Source organism: Camelus ferus, chromosome 1 (genome assembly GCF_009834535.1).
Source record: "Camelus ferus isolate YT-003-E chromosome 1, BCGSAC_Cfer_1.0, whole genome shotgun sequence".
NCBI classification, from domain to species: domain Eukaryota; kingdom Metazoa; phylum Chordata; class Mammalia; order Artiodactyla; family Camelidae; genus Camelus; species Camelus ferus.
Window position 1 is genome coordinate 9,236,296 of NC_045696.1, and position 21,463 is coordinate 9,257,758.

At 45.6% G+C, this 21,463-nt stretch overlaps 1 protein-coding gene across 4 annotated transcripts in view; it reads left to right on the forward strand.

Moving 5' to 3' along the window:
• Positions 1-21,463, forward strand: part of RUNX1 (RUNX family transcription factor 1) — a 248,976-nt gene that overhangs the window by 176,377 nt on the left and 51,136 nt on the right. For all 4 annotated transcript variants that reach the window (XM_032470586.1, XM_032470719.1, XM_032470541.1 and 1 more), the window contains one exon: positions 8,375-8,479. In XM_032470586.1, the coding sequence (XP_032326477.1) occupies positions 8,375-8,479 (105 nt within the window). The remainder of the gene's footprint in view (positions 1-8,374; positions 8,480-21,463) is intronic.

A 21,463-nucleotide genomic window follows, 5' to 3' on the forward strand; every position in this document is an offset into this window, starting at 1 on the left:
AATGAGATGATGCTTGTGTAGCAGGGCTTAGGAAGAAGGGCTCCGACTCATCTAGGCATTGTTCTTCCTTCTACAGGACAATTGCTGAGGGACGAGGGAAGAGAGAGAACAGGAGTTAGCCCATGTCTCACCAAGTCAGAAAGTTAGGAATGATGAGGAATTTATATGCCTTTATCCTCCTAAGAACCTTGTAAAGTGAGAGTGTCTGAGACACAGCAGGAATTTCATAAATACTCATAAATGCATGAATAATAATGATCCCGGACATGAATTCATGAAATACATGAATAATAATTTGCCAGACACCGACCCTGTGATGCACTTTGTGTTCTCTGTTTTAATTGGTGAGTCTTTCTCACAGGCTTTGGACCCTGTTCAATCAGGGAAATATAGTGCCCATTGCTACTTTATTAGAACTGTGCGCCAATCCAGAGGGCATTTCATGAGGGTATGTCATTCATTCATTCATCAGACATGCATTTTGCACCTGCTATAAACCAGGCACTGGGCTAGCATTGGAGATAAACAAATGCCAGCCCAAGAGAAGCCACAGCCTGCTGGGGCCAGTGAGGGGCCCACAGTTAAGCAGGCGTCGCTGTTCTGAGTGGCCATGGTGAAAGGACAGGTGTGACAGGAGCAAAAGCACTGCCAGGCACATAACATTTTAGGGGTCTTTCTGGACAACCTGTCGGCTCAGTTGAGACATTTTAGGGTGACCAGGAGGCTGTCCAGGTGAAGGCATCGGGAAGGGGGTCCAAGGAGAGAAAATAGGGTGGGGAGGAACACCTAGCCTGCCAACAGAGAGCTGGTCAGGGCTTTGACACCCACGCTGGGAATGTGATCTGGTCCCAGTGAAATGGGGGAGCGCCAGCAGGTTTAAGCAGGGAACTGGTATCACCAGATGCAAATGTAGGAAGATGCTAGGGTTGCAGATGGAGGGGGAAACGGGGCTTTTGGAGGGTGCTTGGAGCTTAGAGACTGGATCTGAGGTTGGCTGAATTCAAGGATGCTGGACCCGCAGACACGGAGGGTTCGCCGTACACCTAGTTTGCAAACACCACCCTGTTTGGTAAATGTCGTGGTGTCTAGAAATCAGCTCCCACCAGGCCCTGCCTCCCACACCCTGCAGCCTTGCCTGGAGCTGCCCTCTTCCCGCTGGGCCTCCGCCCCGACCTGCCCTCTCCGCTTCCTGTGGCAGCACTACCGGAGTAAAAAGGCTGCTGGGCAGACATGAGGACCTTGACGCTGTCTTCCCATCGAAATGCCCACTCCTCAGGCCTCTCTGCCGCAGCACCACGTGGCCTTGGGCTGTGTGTCTGAAGCACTGGGCTGTGAGCCCAAGCAGGTCAGGGCTAGGACTAGGCCAGCCCCAGGAGGTCACTTTGGTCACCTGTCCTGGGTGGCATTTAGCCTGATGGGTGGAAACTAGGGAATTTGGGTGCGCCAACCAGAGGGCTCTCAGGATGGAAGTACCGGGCGGCAGGTGTGGCCTTGACATAAAGAGGCTGTGAATTCAGGGTCTTGGAGGTGTTTGGGCTAAAAGGATGAAAACTTGGTTTCTTATTCGAGACACTCAGGAACTCAGATACCAAAAGGAAAAAGGAAGATCAGAAAGGGACCCTGACATCTGGGAAAGGAAGTGCGAAATTCTGTGCACACGACGTGGTTCTTTGGGGTTCAGTTAACACTCTTCATGAAGAGAAAGGCTTACCCATCCTCTCCTATAGCAAGGCTGAGCTCACGCCTGTGCTGCCAAAAAGGAGAACGGAGCTTTCCAAGTGAAATCAGACATCATAAAGAACCAGCTGTCAAGCTGAAAGTTTACAGGATAATTCATTGATCCATTTATCAAACTTTTTTTTTATTGCCTTGGAACAGAAGATGCAAAGATTAATAAAACATTGTCCCTGTCCTCAAACAACTCATTTTTATAGAACAGCTCCAGAGAAAATGCTTGGCATGTTTTGTTGTTTTGTTTTGTTTTGTTTTGTTTTTGGTTTTCTCTAAGTAAAACTTGTACTTTTCAAACACTCCATCATACCCAACACATGCTGTTTTTTTTTATGGCAAACTCAGTTCTGTATTGTAAGCATTTGACTTTTGATCAGCTTCAGGGGGTTGTCCTCATGCCAGTAGCTGGGGCCTTTCGCCTGCATTTTGCCTGTGTGGACGCAGGTGCAATCAGACAAGGGCGTCTGTAAACACGGGCACTTTGCACACGAGTGGACATGCACTGACATCTTCACTTTGGTTCAATTCAGAGAAACCGGGAAATTCTGCACAACTTGAAGAATCTGGACCCTATTTGGAAATCTCCAAATAAAGAATTATACAGCAACATAGCACATGATTCAGCAATCCCACTACTGGGCATATATCTGGAGGGAACTCTAATTCAAAAAGATACATGCACCCAATGTTCGTAGCAGCACTATATACAATAGCCAAGACATGAAAACAACCTAAACGTCCATCAGCAGATGACTGGATAAAGAAGTTGTGGTATGTTTATACAATGGAATACTACTCAGCCATAAAAAAGAATAAAATAATGCCATTTTCAGCAACATGGGTGGACCTGGAGATCATCATTCTAAGCGAAGTAAGCCAGAAATAGAAACAAAAATACCATATGATATCACTCATATGTGAAATCTAAAAAAAGAAAAGACACTAATGAACTTATCTACAAAACAGAAACAGACTCACAGACATAGTAAACAATCTTCCGGTTACTGGGGAAAAGGAGGGAGAAGGGATAAATTGGGAGTTCAAGATTTGCGAATATTAACTAGTATATATAAAACAGATAACAAGTTTCCTCTGCAGGGCACAGGGAACTGTATTCAATATCTTGTAGTAACCTATAATGAAAAAGAATATGAAAACGAATATATGTATGTATATGTATGACTGAACATTATGCTGTACACCAGAAATAACTGACACATTGTGAACTGCCCATACTTCAATTAAAAAAAAAAAGAATTATACAGCCCTGCTGTGAAAAATCATGGTGTTTGGGTCAGAAAATGGATGAAGAACAAAAGCATGCATTTTGGCCACGAGGTTGTTCCAGTGGAAAAGTGAGCAACATAAATTAGAAATACTTTGTGCAAAATACTGCAAATTCAGATTGCTCCTGGAATCTGAGGGTTTGTTAACTTTAATTCTTAGTTACCTGCAATCAAAATTAGACCCAGCATGGACTATGTGGTAAGAGAAGAAGTCTTCCTGCAACATCTCACAATCTTTTGGGATTTCCAGAACTTGCAGAGAGCAAAACTTGAGCCTTCCCTGGCTTTCTTGGTTTTCAAAAGCTGTGTCTTATTTCTTCTTCGACTTTTCCTGTTTAAAGTGTGTGAGCAGAACTGGTTTCCCCACAAAGATGCACCAATGAGTGAAAAATATCACAATTGCATTTCCTAAGCTGTGTGACCCCCCAGCAGCAGACAAGCCTTCCCTTGCGTGACAAAGGGCAAGTTTCACATCCCACCGAAACTGGCTCAAAAAGGAGAAGATGACTCACGGGTCCAAATCTTCACCAAGGAGAATGACCAAAACAGAGCCCAGTGGCTAAGGAGCCAGTGCCGGCGGCTTGGCTACCCATGAACCAAATCTGGGGAGGGACAGGCATAGGAGGATGGAGGGAGGAGAGACTGCCCCTCAGACACCCATGGCCATGACGTTGCCGTGATGTGATGGGGCACTTCTTCTGAAGATGTTATTCCGCCCGGGGGTGTGAAATGATCTCCAGTCCCCTTTTCACCTTCCTTTCCTCTCCCCACCCTTGCCCTGGGGGAGCAGTGCACCCGTTTGCAGCAATCCTGAGGTTTCACCACTTCCAGATGTGGTGAGGAAGTGGGGTGTGTGCCCCGGCCCCTTGCGGAACTGCAGGGTCCAGCCGCGGCTTTATGAGACCACAGCCGGCTGGGCTGCCAGAGTTCACCAGCCCCGGTACCCCCGTAAACATGAGGCCTCAGAAAGCACAGACTTGGGGCTGCTGTCACTGCTTTGCCTTGGAGAGTGTGTTGTGGCAGCAAATGTCCAGGAAGACTGGCCCTGTGACCTTCTGCCCAACTAAATAAAGCAGCTAGTCTTCTGCACTGGCATTTGGATGAACACACTGGCGTCGAGGGGGACGACACATGCAGGGGGTGGGGGTGGAGGGAGCGGGGAGGGCAGCATTTGGCCTGGCTTGTTTATCAAGTGGATCAGCCAGTTGCAATTGTGCTTACAAAGGTCGCCAGCTGGCGGGACAGGAGTGAACTTGAACTTGAAGTTCAAGTTGAACTGTGCAGTTTCCCTGATGGAGCTCTAAGTTCCAAGCCGCTGCCTGCCTGCTGCCCTCTGCACTCTCAGAGTGCTGGAATTCTAGAGAAGAGAGGATGAGCCTGGAGGTGCTCCATCAGCACCACCTGCGGGACACCAAGGCTCACCTCCGCTCCCACCGTCAGACCTCACCGCCCGTTTGCCACCAACCCTCCCTTCCTCACAGACTGCCCACCACTCTGGTCTTTGTGGAATCGTGTTTATCACATCTTTCATGATAATTAAACTGATGTTGGCTGATGCATTCTTTCATTTAACTTGCCTAACAACACTGTGAGATGGAAAGACGGTTATCACTTCTGTTTCACAGGTGAAGAAGCTGAGGGCCCAGAGATGTTAAGTAACTTGCCTCGGGTCACACAGCTTACAAGTGGCAGAGAGCTGGGATTTGAACCCAGGCAGGTTGACTTGAGGGTCCATGCTGTTAACTAGCACCCCGCGTGTCTGCACTAACACAGGATTGTACAATCAAGTTCTTGTCTTTTGCTGCTTCTGGTCTTAAGTCAAGAGACGCCTTCATTCCTTCATTGTTTCTTTCCACCTTCTTATTCAGTCCTAGTATTGGTGCTTCTACATAGTACTCCTCCTGGACCCGACCATCAGCCAAAACTCAGGGTGCTGTTTAGGTGAAGTTCCTGAGAGCTGGAGAAGGAAGTTCTCAAGGGTGCCCTTTCCTTAGCTTCCTCCACTGTGAATCCCCCCGCAGGGCACCGGTGACCGTGCAGCTTGCCCCCTCCTTGGGAGCCCAGAGCTGCAGCCTTTCAGCAGCACAGCCAGGGCCACCTGTGTGCTGGCCAAGGCCACTGCTTGTCTCCAAAGGGGCCAAATCCAGGGCTGCTGGGAGCCTTCTAGCCTCTCTGGGCAAGGACCCGCTCAGGCTGCAAATGTAAACATCAGTTCTCTCTGCGGCAGCGCCACCACCTCCCAGCCCTGCGTTTGATCCAGAATTGCCGATGTCGGGGTGGTGGTGATTTAGCCCATCGGTCCTCCTTTGCTCTCCTGTTGCCTTGGTACTAGTCTGGCTACAGCCTGCTGAGAAAAACACTTGAGAGTCAGTCTTTTATTCTCTACACCCACGCACTTAAAATACCAGGCCCATAGGTCATTTTAATGAGGGAATTTGGCTAATAACACGTGTGCTCTGGGGTGCAGCTACCACGTCTGCAGGTGCTGGCAGAGGAGGGCTGTGTCTGGGCAGGGAAGAGCAGGGGCGGGGCGGGGGCGGGGCGCAGGGGGCGGGGCTCCGAAGGTCCGCTGTGCCCACTGGCTGACCGTCCCCAGGTATCCACACCCGCGCCAGGTCTGCTCGGAAGAATACAGGGAAGTGGCAGGCAGAGTTTTCCTGAAGTGGAAAATGTCACACACACCTGTGAGCAAAATGTCATCACTTATTGCCTCTGTCTATGAGGTAATAAGCAGATGTCCTGCTGCTCAAAGCAGTAAACAAGAGCTCATTGTGCGGGAGGTGACCCGGAATACCTCCACCTTCGTGAGCCACGTGACTGTGGCCAAAATGCCCCACCTAGTTGTTTTTGCTGGACAGACACTTCTCGACTGCACAGAAAATAATAGAATTGTAATTACAAGCAACGATTTCACAAATATTCACTTTGGTTGAATTTCATTCCCAATTCAGGCCAGTCTGTGGTTAACCAGAGGGCAGCATTAAGCGCCAGGAGCCCACATTCAGCTTAGTAAGAAACTGCTTTTGAACTGTAACCCAGGCTTATAATTAGCTGTTGCGGACAGTTTGGGTACATGAGCCTCACCAGGACTATTCTCACTTTGGGGGGCAGTGGCAGAGCACAGAAAAGTTACCGTGAGTCTGGATTCCTGGCGCTGGTGCCACTGAGTTGGCAGGCAGAGATTTAGGACTTCATGACAATAATGTGAAGCACAAAGCTGAGAGATCTAGGTTTTCTATGTACCCGAGCTGTGTGACTTTGGACAAACCACTCACCCTCTCTGAGCTTCAGCTTTGCTACCTACTAACCAAGGACAAGAAAATCTATCTTGTTTATTTCATGAGAGTGTTTCAAGGACCAAATGAAATAGCATATGGGAAGGTGTTAAGTTGTCAGTTCTACACAGGCCTAAAAATGCCAACATTTTGAAGACAGTGATTCTTTGTTGTCATTTAGGAAATCGAGCATAGGATGGTTGTAGGAGGGCCGCCACAGAAGTGGGACCATTTCAGTGGGTAAAACCCACAGGGGCCTGGAGAGCAGTTGTCACTTGTAGTGCTAAGACCAGAACTCTTTATGACACTTGGTGTTTGTACTGGGTTGAATAGTCTTCTTTCATACCCCTGGGTAGTCTCATGGTTAAAAAGTCACGTCCATGAGTAACCTCAGAATGTGCCCTTATTCAGAAATAGGGGCTTTGCAGATTTAATCAAGGCGAAGTCCTACTAGAAGACAGTGAGCCCTAAATCCAACGACTGTTACCCTTGTAAGGAGAGGGCGATTCGGAGACAGAGGACACAGAGGGAAGGAGGCAGAGAGTGGAGTGATGTTGCCACAAGTCGAAGAGTGCCAAGACTTGCTGGTAACCACCGGAAGCTGGGGCGAGGCCACGTGGGGTTCTTCCCTGGAGGGAATGTGGCCCTGTCAACACCTCCATCTTGGACTTCTGGCCTCCAGAACTCTGAGACAATAAATTTCAGTTGTTTTAAGCCACCCAGTTTGTGGTAATTTGTTACAGCAGCCCTAGGAAGGAAATACAGTGTTTTCAGGGAATCTCTGAAATGCTGACGTTGCAGGCAGCAGAGGACATACAGGGCAGGTGCACGCCTACATGTGGAGTTGGGCACCAGGATTTTATCTCAGAAGGTAAAAACCAGAGTTAAAAGTGACATTGTATGTAGCCCATGAACCCCCTCATTTTTCAGACAAGGAAGCTGAAATCTGGAGAGGTCAAATATTTGTACAGGAAGCCAAATCTTCTGACTATTTAGCAGGAAGAGCTGTGTCTGTCTGTCTTTCTTTCCACACACACACACACATGTATACCTTTGACTGCAATGAACCAAGATACTGTTTTAATGGTTTTACTCATATTAACTCATTTAGCCTCTCCCTAAATTCTGTCAGGTAGGAAATGTTATATGTATCCGTCTTCCAGGTAAGGACACTGAGGCACAGAGATGGCTCGTGACTTGCCAGAGGTCGGCTAGACAGAATTCAAACCCAGAGTACATGCTCTGCGTCACCTAGCCAGGAAGCAATGCTTTTAAATAATAATATATTTATATACTAATACTTTTATTATAAATTGTATATTTGTAAAACAACCTTTAAAAGTTATTAAAAGCATTGCATTAGACATAGGCGATGAAGACATGCCCACATTTCCTAAGTATGTATAAAATGCTTAGCTGGCAATCCATATGCATATTTATGCTAACAATTGTAACTGAATCTCAGCCTGTTAGTTGCATATCATTAAGTCCATTTATTGACTGTAAATGTTATCTGGCCAGTCCCATGACTGCCTAGAATGACATCTGGCATTTCAAAATGATATTTAAAATCAACCAACAATTAGTATTTTTAAAATACAGAGAGAATAATTGTAATTTAGCCTATCCCCAAACTTAGGAATTCTATCTTTCCTAATCCTTGGAGGTACAACGTTAGAGAGGAAGGATGGAAATTTTTTTTTTCGCTCTTTTTGCCCTGAGCTTATGAAAAGGATGGACATGGTGGGGAGGACTGGAGAGCTGTCCATCTGCTCCTGTTTTCCTGGGGTCTTGACCTGAAAGAAAACAAATCTGAATCTCTCCTGATTCTGTGTTATTAGGGACCAAACGAAAGCCACGTGCCTATGGGAAGTGGCACATCTAAAAAGCAACGTAGGTGTGTATTCCAGAACTGAAGCAAAACCAAACTCAAGGGAGCATTGGGAAAACCAGTGACATGTACTGAAGGACTGCCACCTTTCCAGTTTGAGGGCTGGAAAGCATGAATTCATTCTGAATTACCCAGCAGACAGATTCAGGCCCTTGCCTCATTCATCTTTGCTCTCTTCTGTGTTCCAACAGGGAAGAGCTTCACGTTGACCATCACCGTCTTCACAAACCCACCGCAAGTTGCCACCTACCACAGAGCCATCAAAATCACAGTGGACGGACCCCGAGAACCTCGAAGTAAGTGGGCCCCCCTCGGGGCTAGCACCCCCTCCGGGCTGGTACACTCCGGCACCAGGGACAATGTCTCAGAATCCTTGCATTCGATTGGCATCACTCACATGTGGCTAAAAGCTCTGCCAGAGGAGGAAGTCAGGCCCCTGCAGGGAAAAAGAATTTTATTTTTGACATTCTCACTCCTCAAAGGTTGTCTCTGAGCACTAGGCTCTTTTCTTGAGGTATCCTCTTAGAAGGCAGAAGGAAATCAAGCTGACTCAAGTGCATGTTAGGATCATTTCGGGGCGGCGTGGGACTAAAGACCAAGTATGTGGTAAAGTACAGTGGAAGACTGGCCGGGTGCAGAAGTGGCCAAAAATGTCTGGAGGGTCAGAGTAGACCACAAAGGGGCTGACTATCATCCATGCTGGCCTTTTATTAATCCGTTAAGGCCAAAGATGAAAACTGTGAAAATGACCCTTTTCTTTCTGTGGCACAGATCAAAATCTTATTACAGGATTATTTAAAATAGAGAACGGGAGGGGAGAAGAGCGCCTGGGGAAACCAGTAAATATAGAAAGAAGGTACCAAAAAAAGAGCTCCTGTGAGGAAAGCTTTTTTAAAAAAGGAGTGGGGTTGTTTAGTCTGCAGAAAAATGTCTTCACGGTGACTTAATGACTATCTTTGAGTAAACACCAGAGTAACACTCTTTTCCAGAACCACACCCTTCCCCGGGATGGAGGCTGGTTACAGCTCCCGATCTGTGGAGCTGACTGGAGCCCCTGCTCAGCACCTGCATGCCTCCTAGCCCGATCAGGCCCCCGGTGGAAAATTAAGATTCATTCTTCTCAAGGAAAAAGGGGGGCAGTTTCAAAACTAGGGCTTGCTACTCTGCCAGGAAACTGAGATGCAGGATGTCAGGTCTTGAAATGAAGTGGTTAAGAATTTGGGTTCTGGGGCAAACAGGCAGTGTTCTGGTTCAAGCAATTTAGCCATTGGGGAGATATGGAGCCTTTCTGATCCTCAGTTTCCTTTTCTATAAAATGGGGATAATACTGAAAGAGAATGAACCCCAGAAATGCTAGCAATTCCCCATAGAGCCTCTCTGGCTGCTGCTCCCCCCGGGGACCTTCCCATCAGGGTGGTGCTGAGGGGGGCTCTAGGGTCAGCTCTGGGTCGTGGCCCTCTACAGGTCATCCTGTGAGCACCGCAGCTTCCAGCAGTCTTTCCTACTGTCCTGGCCACAGCCTCTTAGCCCCTTGATCACGTACAGAACCATTCTGGGTGCTGCCTCAGCTTTCCCAGTCCCCAGGAGTGGGCAGAGCTCCGCAGAAAACCACCACACCCACCTGGGACAGCCCTCCAGGACGTGTGTTTCATTCACCACTTCTTTGGTGCCATTCACCTGCTCCGCGACTCCCATAATTTCTGACCTCATTTCCCCCTCGCAGCTTTTTCTCTGAAAGCCCCAGGAGACGTTCTGGCCATGCCCAGACTCAGGAAACTCTGGGACTTGGTAGCATCCCCTGATTCCAATTCCAAGCAAACCACAGGCTCAGAACCACACAGTTACAACCAAACCCAACTTTGGAGGTTTGCAAAGGAGGAATGGGAAACTGAAGATTCCTAATGACCCTGTATTCAACATAACAGATGCCACGCAGGTGCCTTGGCACTGACAGAGGACCAAAGAGGAGGCAGGCTCAGATTATAGCAGGCACTGGGGAAGGGACAGGCAGCCGTGAGGTGTGAGGAAATTGACCTTGACACTAATTAAACTTTGAGAAAGCCTCACTCAGGAGGCTGTAGAATCTCTATCTTTAAAAACAGAAGCAGCTGGGACAGTTCTGGGACTTCCTGCCTGGAGGAAGACGCTTACACCAGGTGACCCCTCTGGAGTCCTTCCTCTTCTGCTAGTCTTTCATGCATAAAAAAGGGCAGTTTGGGCCCCACTGCCAGTATTTCCTGTAACATTCAAAGTACTAACGAGGTGGTTGAGCTTCGGAAAACAAATGGTGGCTGCTCAGACTTTTAAGAACCGGCAGTCAGCAGGGAAGAATGTGCAGTTGTGATGGCCTACCTGTGTATATCGTTGACTCTACTTCTTGCTGTTTTACAACTTAAGAAAAGAGTCATTATTGAAAAGGGCCATTTAAGCAGACAGAAGGGGTTCACTCCGAAGAGGCACCTCATTTTTACAGAGTCTTTCCTGTCAAATGGAATTTGGGGTCTAGGGGAAAATTAAATTGATAATCAAATTAAATTAAATTAAATACATATAAATATGCTATAAAGAGGCATTATAGGCCCAGGAGGACAGTCTTGATTTCACAAGAGACTTCAAGAACAAAGTCAAATGCACACAGTCTCCTAGGGTGAGTAGGTAACCCTGCCTTTTCCCTCTACAAAGCAAGGCAGGCCTTTGTGTGCTGTTTCCTTCTTATAACTAGAATGTCTTAATTCAAGGTGGGAACAGCTTCTTTTTGATAAAGCTCTGCTCACAGTCACTTTTTTTTTTTTAAGAGAAAGTTAAGAGAATTTCCACCCCCAGCTTGATTGAGATATAATTGACATGTAACATTGTGTCAGTTTAAGGATTGCAACATGATGATTTGATACATGTCTATGCTGTGAAATTAAGACTTCAGTAAGATTAGTTAACACATCTATCACATCATATAGTGACAATTTGTTTGGTGTGCTGAGAACTTTTAAGATCTACGCTATTAAGAATTTTCAAATATATAATACAGTATTGCTAACCATAGTCCATACTGTACGTTACATCCCCAGAACGTTTTCGTCTTATAACTGGAAGTTTGTACCCCTTTGACTCATTTCCCCCACCCATAACCCCTGGCAACCACCAACCTACTTTCTGTTTCTATGCGTTTGGGGGGGGTTATTTTTTTGTTTTTTGTTTTTTAAGATTCCACGTATAAGTGAGATCATTTGGTATTTATCTTTCCCTGTTGGCTTATTTCACTTAGCATAAAGCCCTCAAGGTCCATCCGTGTTGTTGCAAATGATAAATGGCAGGATTTCTTTTTTATGTCTGAATAATATTCCAGTGTATGTATATGTATGTGTGTGTATCACATTTTCTTTATTCATCATCTGTAGATAGATATTTTGGCTGCTTCCATGTCTTGACTATTGTGAATAATTCTTTCTAATGCAATTTTAAGAGTAGTCATTGCAAGTAAATCCATATGCCCAGTGTCAACTCTGTGGATTCATAACACCTCCCAGGTCCCTCCTATCATGATTACAGTGCTGTGAATTCTGGGTGATTCTGGCAAAATCGTCCCAGCATCGCCAAGTTGAACAGTTTTGAAAAGTTTTCTTGTTTCCTGAAATTAAAGACTAGGAGAGCTGGAAGGACCTGAGGGAGCCTTCCAGCCTAATTGCCTCATCCAGAAGGGAAATCAGCCTCAGAGAAACGAAATGATCTACCTAGGTTGGAAAGAAATAGTGGGTGATGGGGCCAAAATTAGAATGAGGAGCTCCTGATGCCTAACCCTGTACTCTCATCCATCTGTCCGTCTGTCTGTCCACACAGTCACCTCTCCATCCACTCCATACCATCTGCACATCATCTGTTCTAAACTCCCTGACCCAGCCTCCATAGCCTCTTGTTTGAAATGAGGTGTTGGCTTCTGTGACTTCTCACGTTTGTCTCAGCTCTAAGATTGTCTCGAAAGGGCCAATGTCAGTGCCTGATTGCAGGCAGGAGCCTTCACCTTAAAGCATTTGTGTAAAACCCAGCAGGAGAACTTATCTCATTCCACCTGCCAGGCAGGTCATTAAGAAAAGGACAAAGAATTAAGGAACATGCCACAGCGAGTCTGCTGGCCAGGCCGATGGCATAACTCGATGTTTCCCAACCAATTTCCTGGTTTTCAGTGGTGAAATTGTAGCAAAAAGTGTATTCCAAAGAGAACTGAAAACGTTTTTCATTTTGGTTGGTTACCTGCCCTTTTACAATAACTGGCCTGCCACTTGATGAGTGAAAACTTATTTTTCCCCCATTCCATGGGATTTTTTTTTTTTTTTACATCTCAGGCCAAGGGAGAAATTATTAATTGTTGAAAAATACAATTGATTATGGAGGAAGAACAGCATCAGAAGGTATTTTCGACTGGGATCAGTTCTTGCAAGCAGCAGTGGGGGTCTGTTTTCAGTTTGTAGGGGGAGACAAGCTTGTCGGTGTGTTAAGAGACAGTTTTCTCTTTATGCGTGAAAGACAGAGTGCAGGGATTTTTCAAGAAAAGGATGTTTGAGGGTTGTTTTTATGCATTTTTAAAAAACTATTTCAGGGGACCTAATGGGAGACTCTAGCTCTCAGCCCACGTGTCTGTAATATGATAATGCTGAGATACCAAAGCGTATTCTCTGCAGACATTTCACTAAATAATTTGAATGTGTGAATCAACTCGGCCATGGAGGCAGATATTTTGCTAAGAGGGGTTGAAGAGAGCCAGTAGTGGGGACCCTAACTGACCCGGTGGTGAGGTCGGGGAAGTTGTCCCAGTGGGGTGGGGACTAGGCAGTCATTCTGAAGTCATGAGCCCTCACCTGGCTGGCCAGGTGTCCGTTACATCTGGAACACTGAGTAACCCAATTAAAAATTGAAAAGGTTCATAAAACCAATATTGGCCATTTCTGGGACAACTTTCTGCCCTCGGATTAGTAACTGCTGTACCCACGCTCTTGAGTTTCACAGTGACAGATAGCCAGGTGGAGCCGCTGCTTAAAATATTTGGAATATGCTGCTTTCTGGGTCACTAGCCTTCTTGCCTGCTAACCATGGGGAGTTATAGTTAAAAATAAGTCAACTGAGGCACTTAACTCCCCATCACTCACTTGCTTTGTTAAGGACTTTGTTGAGACTATGTCATACAAATAGAACTTTCTTCTATGATTTTGAAAGTAAATAGCAGATCTATAATATATACATGTATCTATAGAGAGAGGAAACAGGGTCTTTGTTTATGGCGAGCATGTTTCAAGTGAAAAAGAGGAATGGATGAAAGATGCCTGTAGACTTAGGATAATAACAGACCTAAAAGTATTTGAAATCAAATTTATCCAGAAACGTATGGGATGAACAGAAATGTTTACCCATTGCTCTGGTGATTAACTAATATACAGTTCTTTTTTCAAATGTTATTTTCTCTTCATAATCAAAACACCTAATAATAATAATAATACCTAACACTTAGTGCTAATTGTTTGCCTAGCACTGATCAAGGTGCTTCAAATACTTTAATTGACATCATCTTTGCAAGATTTGGTAAGAAAATTGACACAAAGAGAAATCCGGTCCCTTGGCCAAGATCACACAGTTAGCAAAGCCAGAACTGAAATGAAGCGGTCCAGACGTGGCAATCTACCCATGCCAGAGTCTGTTTTTAAAAACTACACCAGTAGCTACTTGAGTTTATTGTGCTGAAATTTCTGTTCAGAAATTTTTTATTAGGAGAGTTTATCAATAAAATTCTGGTTCAAATACAGTTTTCTTCCAGAAAGCAGAGCCTCACAGCCTTGGTAGTTGTCATTTTTGTACCAGTGGGATGGGATCAGCATTTTCCATGGGGCAGGGCTGCCGTGAAGCAGACTAGACACACCGTCACACAGGCTGACTGCTGGTCCCATATCTGTCTCCAGGTCTGCTCATGGGCCTGGCATCAACAGGGACCTGAAACAGGGATAGTGCACAATGGAAACCTCCCCGTCCAGTGCAGGCACACAGGAAAAATGAGTAATGTGACAACAGTGACCACTAGGTGGATGGTCCAAGTCCCGTTCCCTCTTCAGCAAAGAGCTTCCTAGAGGGACCACGTGCACAGTGCACAGCCCACTAGAAGGATGCAAATCTGTGTCCTTCTTTGCTCTTGACTGGTTAGTGGAATGCCGGACGGTTGTCCAGATCCGTGATCTCAGGATTGTAGTTTTCAATCCACAGTCACTTTGTTCGCTGGAAAGTGCTTCAGGCAGTCACTCCAAATAATGACCAATGATCTGCTTAATCTCTCTTTCCCTGGATTCCTCAAATGTCAGATTTGGACTTCTTTCTAGATGAAATTGTTATTCCCCAAAAGAAAAGGAAATAATTCTTTCTTCCCTCTCACCCAAATGTAAACTAGGAGACAGAAGGTCCAATAGGTAGAATGTTCTACTTACGCATATCCCTTCTCCCCATTGTGAAAGGCAATTCAGTGCTAAGACGGACTTTCTGGGGTAACTGCCACTGGTCCTGTGATAAGCTCCCCAACTATCTGATGACTTGGCAAAAGCAGTTTTGAAAGCAATAATAATCCTGCCTAAATGTTTCTAGTGGATATTAGGATGTCTTTCTGTTTATTATGCTTAGTAGCATCAAACTAGACCAAGAAGAATTTTGTATACATAAAGATTTCCTTGACCCGTGAGTTTTCAGTGGACTTAATCAGGCTAAGGTCTGAAAGGGTCCCTTGGACAAATGGGGATGTAAGAGGATCCTGGAGGGAGTGAGCTTCTGCCCTGAGAAGCATTGATCACTCACCTTGGTAACTCAGACCCAGGTAGGCCTGCAACCTCTTAGTAACTAGCTCTGTCTTATAGAGAAGTCACTGAGATTTTTAGATGGCATTTGTATTGCTACAGAAAAGAAGAGAAAAAAGTTCCTCCCAGGTACCAATGAGAACCCAAAGAAGTGATCTGGGTACTTTCTCAGTCTAACCTAGGGGGCAGGGAGAGAGAAGAAATATGGAATGAAACTTAAACCATAACCTTGAGTATCTCTTTCCATCTGGACCATGGCAAGCCCACATCACTATTTAAATGCCACACCAGTGAAATCAAGATCTAAGCTAACATATCACAGTCCTTGTTAGAATTTAGTATGTGAGGTGCTAAAAGAAAAAAAAAATCCTGTCTGCATTTGGACTTCCGTTTCTTAATCTTCTAAGATGTAAAATGGTTTCTGGATCCTGACCTGGGGGACCCGGGTTTCATGCTGGCGCCACCAGGCCAGTGGGTGTGAACTTGGGCAATTATCTTAAGTACTTTCTCCTCACTTTCCCCTTCTGTCCAACCAGGCGATGGCACGAGATAATCTCTAAATTAGTTCCCACTGAATGGGTAACAAAATATCATCAGAAAAACAGAGCCATAGGCTTTCCGCAAACAGCGCCCCTTAGAGGCTGACCCCCCTGGACCTCCTTCCAGGGCAGCACCGTCCATCACATCAGACAAATCCATGTACACCCAGTCCTTTGTCAGGTATATTTTTGCTGTAAATTTGTGAAACGGCTTTTATCATTTGGTGTTGAAATTATCTGGCTATGAGTAACTCACTTAATTTCCTGTGGCCCTGAATTCCCTGCCATCAACATAGTGATCACCATCGGGCTGAATCCCTGTTTTGGCAGTTGCTGACTGTGTGGGTAACCGTACCTTGCCGGGGTGGAGGGGAGGGGTTGCTGGCCTGGCTGAGCCTCGATAAAACAGGGACAGTGGCTGTGCTAACCTCTTGGGGCAGGGAGCCGGAATGCAACAGCCTTGGTAGAACATTTTGAACCAATGCCTGGCACACAGTCGGTGTTCAGCAGATGGAGCAATTACTTGCCTTTAGTCTTGGAACCCTTTGGAAATGAGAAAACTCTAAACAAAAAAAGACTTGTGATTCCTAAGCTTAAAAATTCATGAAGTTGCCATAATGTTTCATTTTTTTAGACACGTAATTAAACATTTATACATTTTGATTTTTTTTTTTTTTTGGTTTTCCTTTTGTATTTAGACACAGTGAAATATCTTTTCTGGCATTTTTATGGACCTTTAAAACAAAATGGGCACTGTTCCTAAGTCCCTCATGGCTAAATGGCTTTGCCCCAAAGGTTGAACTTTGTGTAAAACTCAGGGGGAAGAATCCTGTCTGAGTAACATCGGAAGTGGGTATTTGAGGTCTAACATGTGGATGCTTTATGATATATGCACGACACAGCTTAGAAGAGGCTCTTCCACAGTGTTCTAGAAAACTGACATGAAATGTGCCAGAGTCTTTTGGGGTCTGAATTCTCCCACCAGACGAATGCAGCTTACCCCGGGGACGGGTGGTACCTGGACCGGTTACAGCCAAGCTTTGCAGGCCTAGGAAGCCTGCAAACTCAGCCACTCCCTGAGTTTCTTCTTCTTTCCTCTTTTCTTTCTTGCCCTGGCATTTTTTCTGGGGGGCTGGGGGGATGTGTTTGGTAGGGCTTTCCTTCATTTCCCCAAAGACATTCAGTGGCACATTTCAAAGATATGGTGCACCCACTTTGCACATCGAAGACTCTTCTGGGCATGCGCCGTGCCTCGGTTTGCTGCCCGCTCACCTTCTGACCCGGTGGAGCAGCCTCTGACCTGGGATGGTTGGGGAGCGGCTCCGCTGAGGTCCAGGCTGCAATCTGGTTGCACTTTGGGAAGCACCTAAGCCATGACGTGGGTGCTGCACGAGCAGGTGGACCCCATCGCTGTGCGCGCAGCTATCCTGGAGCCGGGGTGGGCGCACAGCTTGCAGGTGGATTGCAGTTGGCCCAGAGCATTATAACGCATCCGCTTCTAGGCACTGGGGTGGACTTATAATTTTTTTCATTCGTTAACCACTTTACATTTTTCATTTTTCATAAAGACTCTTCTTTTTTTTTTTTTTTTCATACTCTTCTTGAGTTTTTGCAAAGGCTTGGCTTTTTTCCTGTAAGCCATGTAGCTAGGAGAGGCATTAGTAAGAATTGGGTCCAGTGGGTCTGATAGAACTCCAATACCATAACCAAAACAAACAAACAAACAAAGATGTTCAATTTAAGTAAATTAAATAAAACTACCCCCTTGCACTAGGTCTGTGTTTTAAGTCCGTTGAGCTAGCTTGCGATTTCTGTGTTCTCCATCCTTTCCATGTTCTTTTCCCTTATAAACAATTTGTTTTAAAGGTTTGCTTTTTTGCTATGAAAAGTTGGCAATAAAAAAGGGGTAAATTAGGTATAACCTGTTACTGAGCATTACAGCTATGTTATCAGACACATCACAAAAACTGACACTGGATGTGAAATACCTTTTACACCCTGTGAGTTACATGTAGTACATTTAGAGTGAGTTCTTTGTGCAGGTTATGCACTGTCACTGGGAAAATTCCCAGTAGCCAATTCCCAAATAATCTGGCTATACATTTGTAGATGAAAGCCAAAGTAAAAAAAAAAAAAAAAAAAAAAAAAAATTTAGGTACCCAAAGCAAAATTCTTTTCCATTTGCCTTTTTAAAGGAACACAGTTGAATTAATCTGCCAACTCCCTAGACCCCAATAAAGTAAGTTAATGGCAATACATCACTTTGGTTCTGCCATGATTTACATATACTCAGGTTCCATTAAAGCAAGTATTGACTAAAATTCAGATTGTTATTGAACTTTCTTTCGAACATTTGAGATTCCATTTGTTTGTTTTTGTTTTTTTGTTCACGATGGCTTAGAAGTCAGCTTTCTGGTCATTTGAGATAAAAAGTAAATATTTGAAATTAACTAAGCTCTTAGGAACTATATACATTTATGGCCCTTTTTGGATTTCTTCCTAGTATCACCTTATTATTACTTAACCTCTGAAGTGGTTTTATGATATTTCAAATTCACTTGCTTTAAAGAGCTAAGGAGAAATACGCAGAGTCACAGCTTTTCATTCTCTGGCACGGCATACACAGCCCTGCCTCAGAAATGAAGCAGAGAGCCCTGAGCCTCTGTGAGGAGTGAGGAGTAAGGGAGGAGTTTGGAGCTGGACTGGCCTGGCCTCAGGTCTGATCCCCAATACTTACTAGCTGTGCATCAGTTTCCCCATCTGTAGAATGGGCTTGTGACATCTGCCTTGCTGGGGAATGCGAGGATTGAATGAGACAGCCTGACAGGCAGACTGGAGTGGTGGTTGGCAGCCTGGCTGGAGAGCTGACTGCCTGATTCACCCTCACCTCTCCCCTGTGACCAGGTCAGCTTCCCCAAGCTCTGCCTCCTCAGGTGTAACACCATGAAAGTGATGTCCCTAGCTTGGGGATTCTTGTGCCAATTGAATAAAGTAGCACATAGGATGACAGCACGGTGCCTGGCGCAGTGGTGATCCTTAAATATTAGCTGTTATTATGAAAGCACATGCCCTGGACACAGGTGGGTCCCCTCCCCTCATCCCACAGCCCTTACCAGAGGAAGCAACTAGAATTCTGCCCAAGTGCGGGCCAAATATTCGTCATTACCGAGTTTTTTTTTTTGTTTTTGTTTTTGTTTTTTAATTCTGGCAGATTGGGCTCTCGTGATATAAAACAATAAGGACTTTTTCCTCTTTTTCCTTCCACTCTACCTATTACTAACCACAAATACTGAATTACTGAACCAATGTCACCAATGTACTCCTCATTGGAACAAAACCAAGTTCACCATAATCCCCTGCTTCCTTGGGAAGAGGTGGTCTTTCCCAAGGGCTATCAAATTGTACTCTTTTCTTAACTGACCGGAAGCCCCCATGCTTGCTGTGTGAACTGCTAAGACTCTTAGCGTTTAGAAGCTTCCATTGAGTCATCTATATGATGGGGATAATTACATGAGCTCCCAGGCATAGGGTTGCTTTGGATGAATTGAGATAATATTTATGGAGGTGCCTTGTAAACAGTGTATCAGATAATAGAAATATACAGATATGTAATTAGGTAATAGAAAAATAATCATAGAAAAATGTATTGTTGTGTGTGTTATGCAAAAATCTCAGGGATCTGAAATAATTACTGGTTTCTTGAAGGTACATTTCCTCTCATCCTGTCTTCCAGGATGGAGGAGAAGAAAACTAGAGAAAAAATAGAGACATTTAAATCGGCCCCGCTGTGAATCCAGACTTTTAGAAACTTTACCTTTTGCCATTAGAATATCTTAATATTTTCTTTGCCTACTATTACACACCCTTTAGGCATCTTGGAAACAAAAAAAAGGAGCAACCTCGTTGGTTAAGAGAGCTGAGTTTTATTTTAAAATCTAATTCTCTTCCAAAAGCAAAGCGTTTTCCCTCTCCATCTCTGCTACGTCATTTTCTTTCGGTGAAAGGCTTGGAAAAGTTGCAGAGATTACAGTGGCGGGGTCCTTATTCCTTTCCTTTTTTTTCCACCTGTGGCTTTTTATATAATATGCTGCTTGCCTAGATTTCTGGATTAGCTTGCAGGGAGGTGAAATATTACAACCTGGAGCCTTTGTGCCAGTTTCCCAGGTGGAGCCAGAACCTGCAGCTGCTCCGAGGTGAGAGCCTTTCAGGGCTCTCCGGAGCTTGTGCCCCATTCATTCACGGACACACTGCCGGAGGCAGGCTGGGAGGAGAAACTCGTTCTATTCCTTGCGTGATTCAGCTGGTCTCAAAATAAATAGGTAGCCCAGTACAAGGAGAAAGAACTAGAAACTACTGAAATTTGAGTCTCGAGGGCTGGGCTGTTCTCGGAGCTGCTCCGTTGAGCTGTAAAAGGAATTCTGAGCCCCCGGCAAGGGAGTGGCAGCCGCTGGCCTGGGAATCCAACATCCTGGCCTCTGCTGGCTCTGCAGATGTCAGCAGCCTGCATCTCTCTCTGAGCCTCAGTTTCCTCATCTGCAGAACAGAAGAGAGGATTTGATGGTTTCAGATCCTTATCAGTTTCTAAAAGGAAGACACTGTGTCTGTAGCAGGGATCACACCCTCTGCACATCATCTCACCCGGAGAAGGAGAGTTGGGTCTTGTCACCGGCCCGCCAGCCTGGGGAGACAGATCCCGGATCCAGAAGATGGTGAGGGTCCAGTGAAGGAAGAGGGGGCAGGGTGTAGCTACTCACACCCCAAGCAGGAAAATGAAGGAAATAAAGGTGCATCCAGAGCAACATGCCATAAGGAGGGGAAATGATCCTAACTAGATTTCCCATGACTTTGGCATCATTTAAAAAGAATAAAGAAAGTGAAAAAGAAAAAAAAAAGAAAAAGAAAAAAAAAGTCAGCCATCCTTACACCCACAAAGTGCTCAATTGTGTAAGCCACACAGTCCCAACATGGCCAACTTCCTGAAGCTGGCCGGTCGGAGACCTCGGTGTTCATTCCTCAGCCAACTGAAAAAAGATGGTTTGAGTCCTGTTGACTTAATTGTTGGATGTCCCTGAGCCAGGCTGCCTCCCTCCCTTGCCTCCTCGCAGTATTACGGGCTGTTCTTCATTACCTGCCCTACCTATCTTCCCAATCTAGCCGCAAACAGCTTTGGTTGACCACACCACTTCCCTATTGAAAGTTAATACTGTTTGACTCATTCTGTGTTACCAACCTGCAGCCAAAGAAAACACGGTAGAGAATACCCTGCCTGTATGGAGTTGGGAAAGCGCTCAGAGGCCCTGCTTTCAAAATCCTATACAGTAGCTTTACTATAGCTCCCTGCTGCAGCTGCGAAGAAGGTGAAGGAAGCAGAAGTGGTTAAGTGGGGGTGGAGGAGGGACTGGCAAGGGAGTTGGGGGGCCCCTCCGTGTAACCTGCGGTTCCTGAGGGCGCTCTCACTGAGGGGAGGGGATGCGTTCACACACCCGCGTGTTCCTACAGAAGAGGGGCTGTTTATGGAGTTCAAAGGAGGGAAAGTTCAAAACGTTGGTGCAAAAGGCAGTTCTCCAGTTGCCCTCCTAGCAGACTGGAGCTGGGCAGCAGGTCCCACCGGGCCAGCCTTCCAGATCCCAGGGGAGAGGCAGGGAGGGGGGAGCGCCTGTTGTTTTCAAACCCAGAAAAGATTTGGATGGGAGAATGGTGCCCGGGTTTTGGAGGGACGTATTGACAGCCTTTTTGTCCTTCACTCTCTAACTGGCTCAGGTGTGGTCACCAGGGTCATAGAATAAATAGAACTTTCCCTCCCAACATTAGCTGGCAAGCAGTGGAACCAGCGTTTTTCATCACTGTGCCATGGATGTCCCAGGCAAAAAGCCACTGCCCACTCAAGTAACTGATGGGGGAGGGAACACCCCCAAATGCTCCT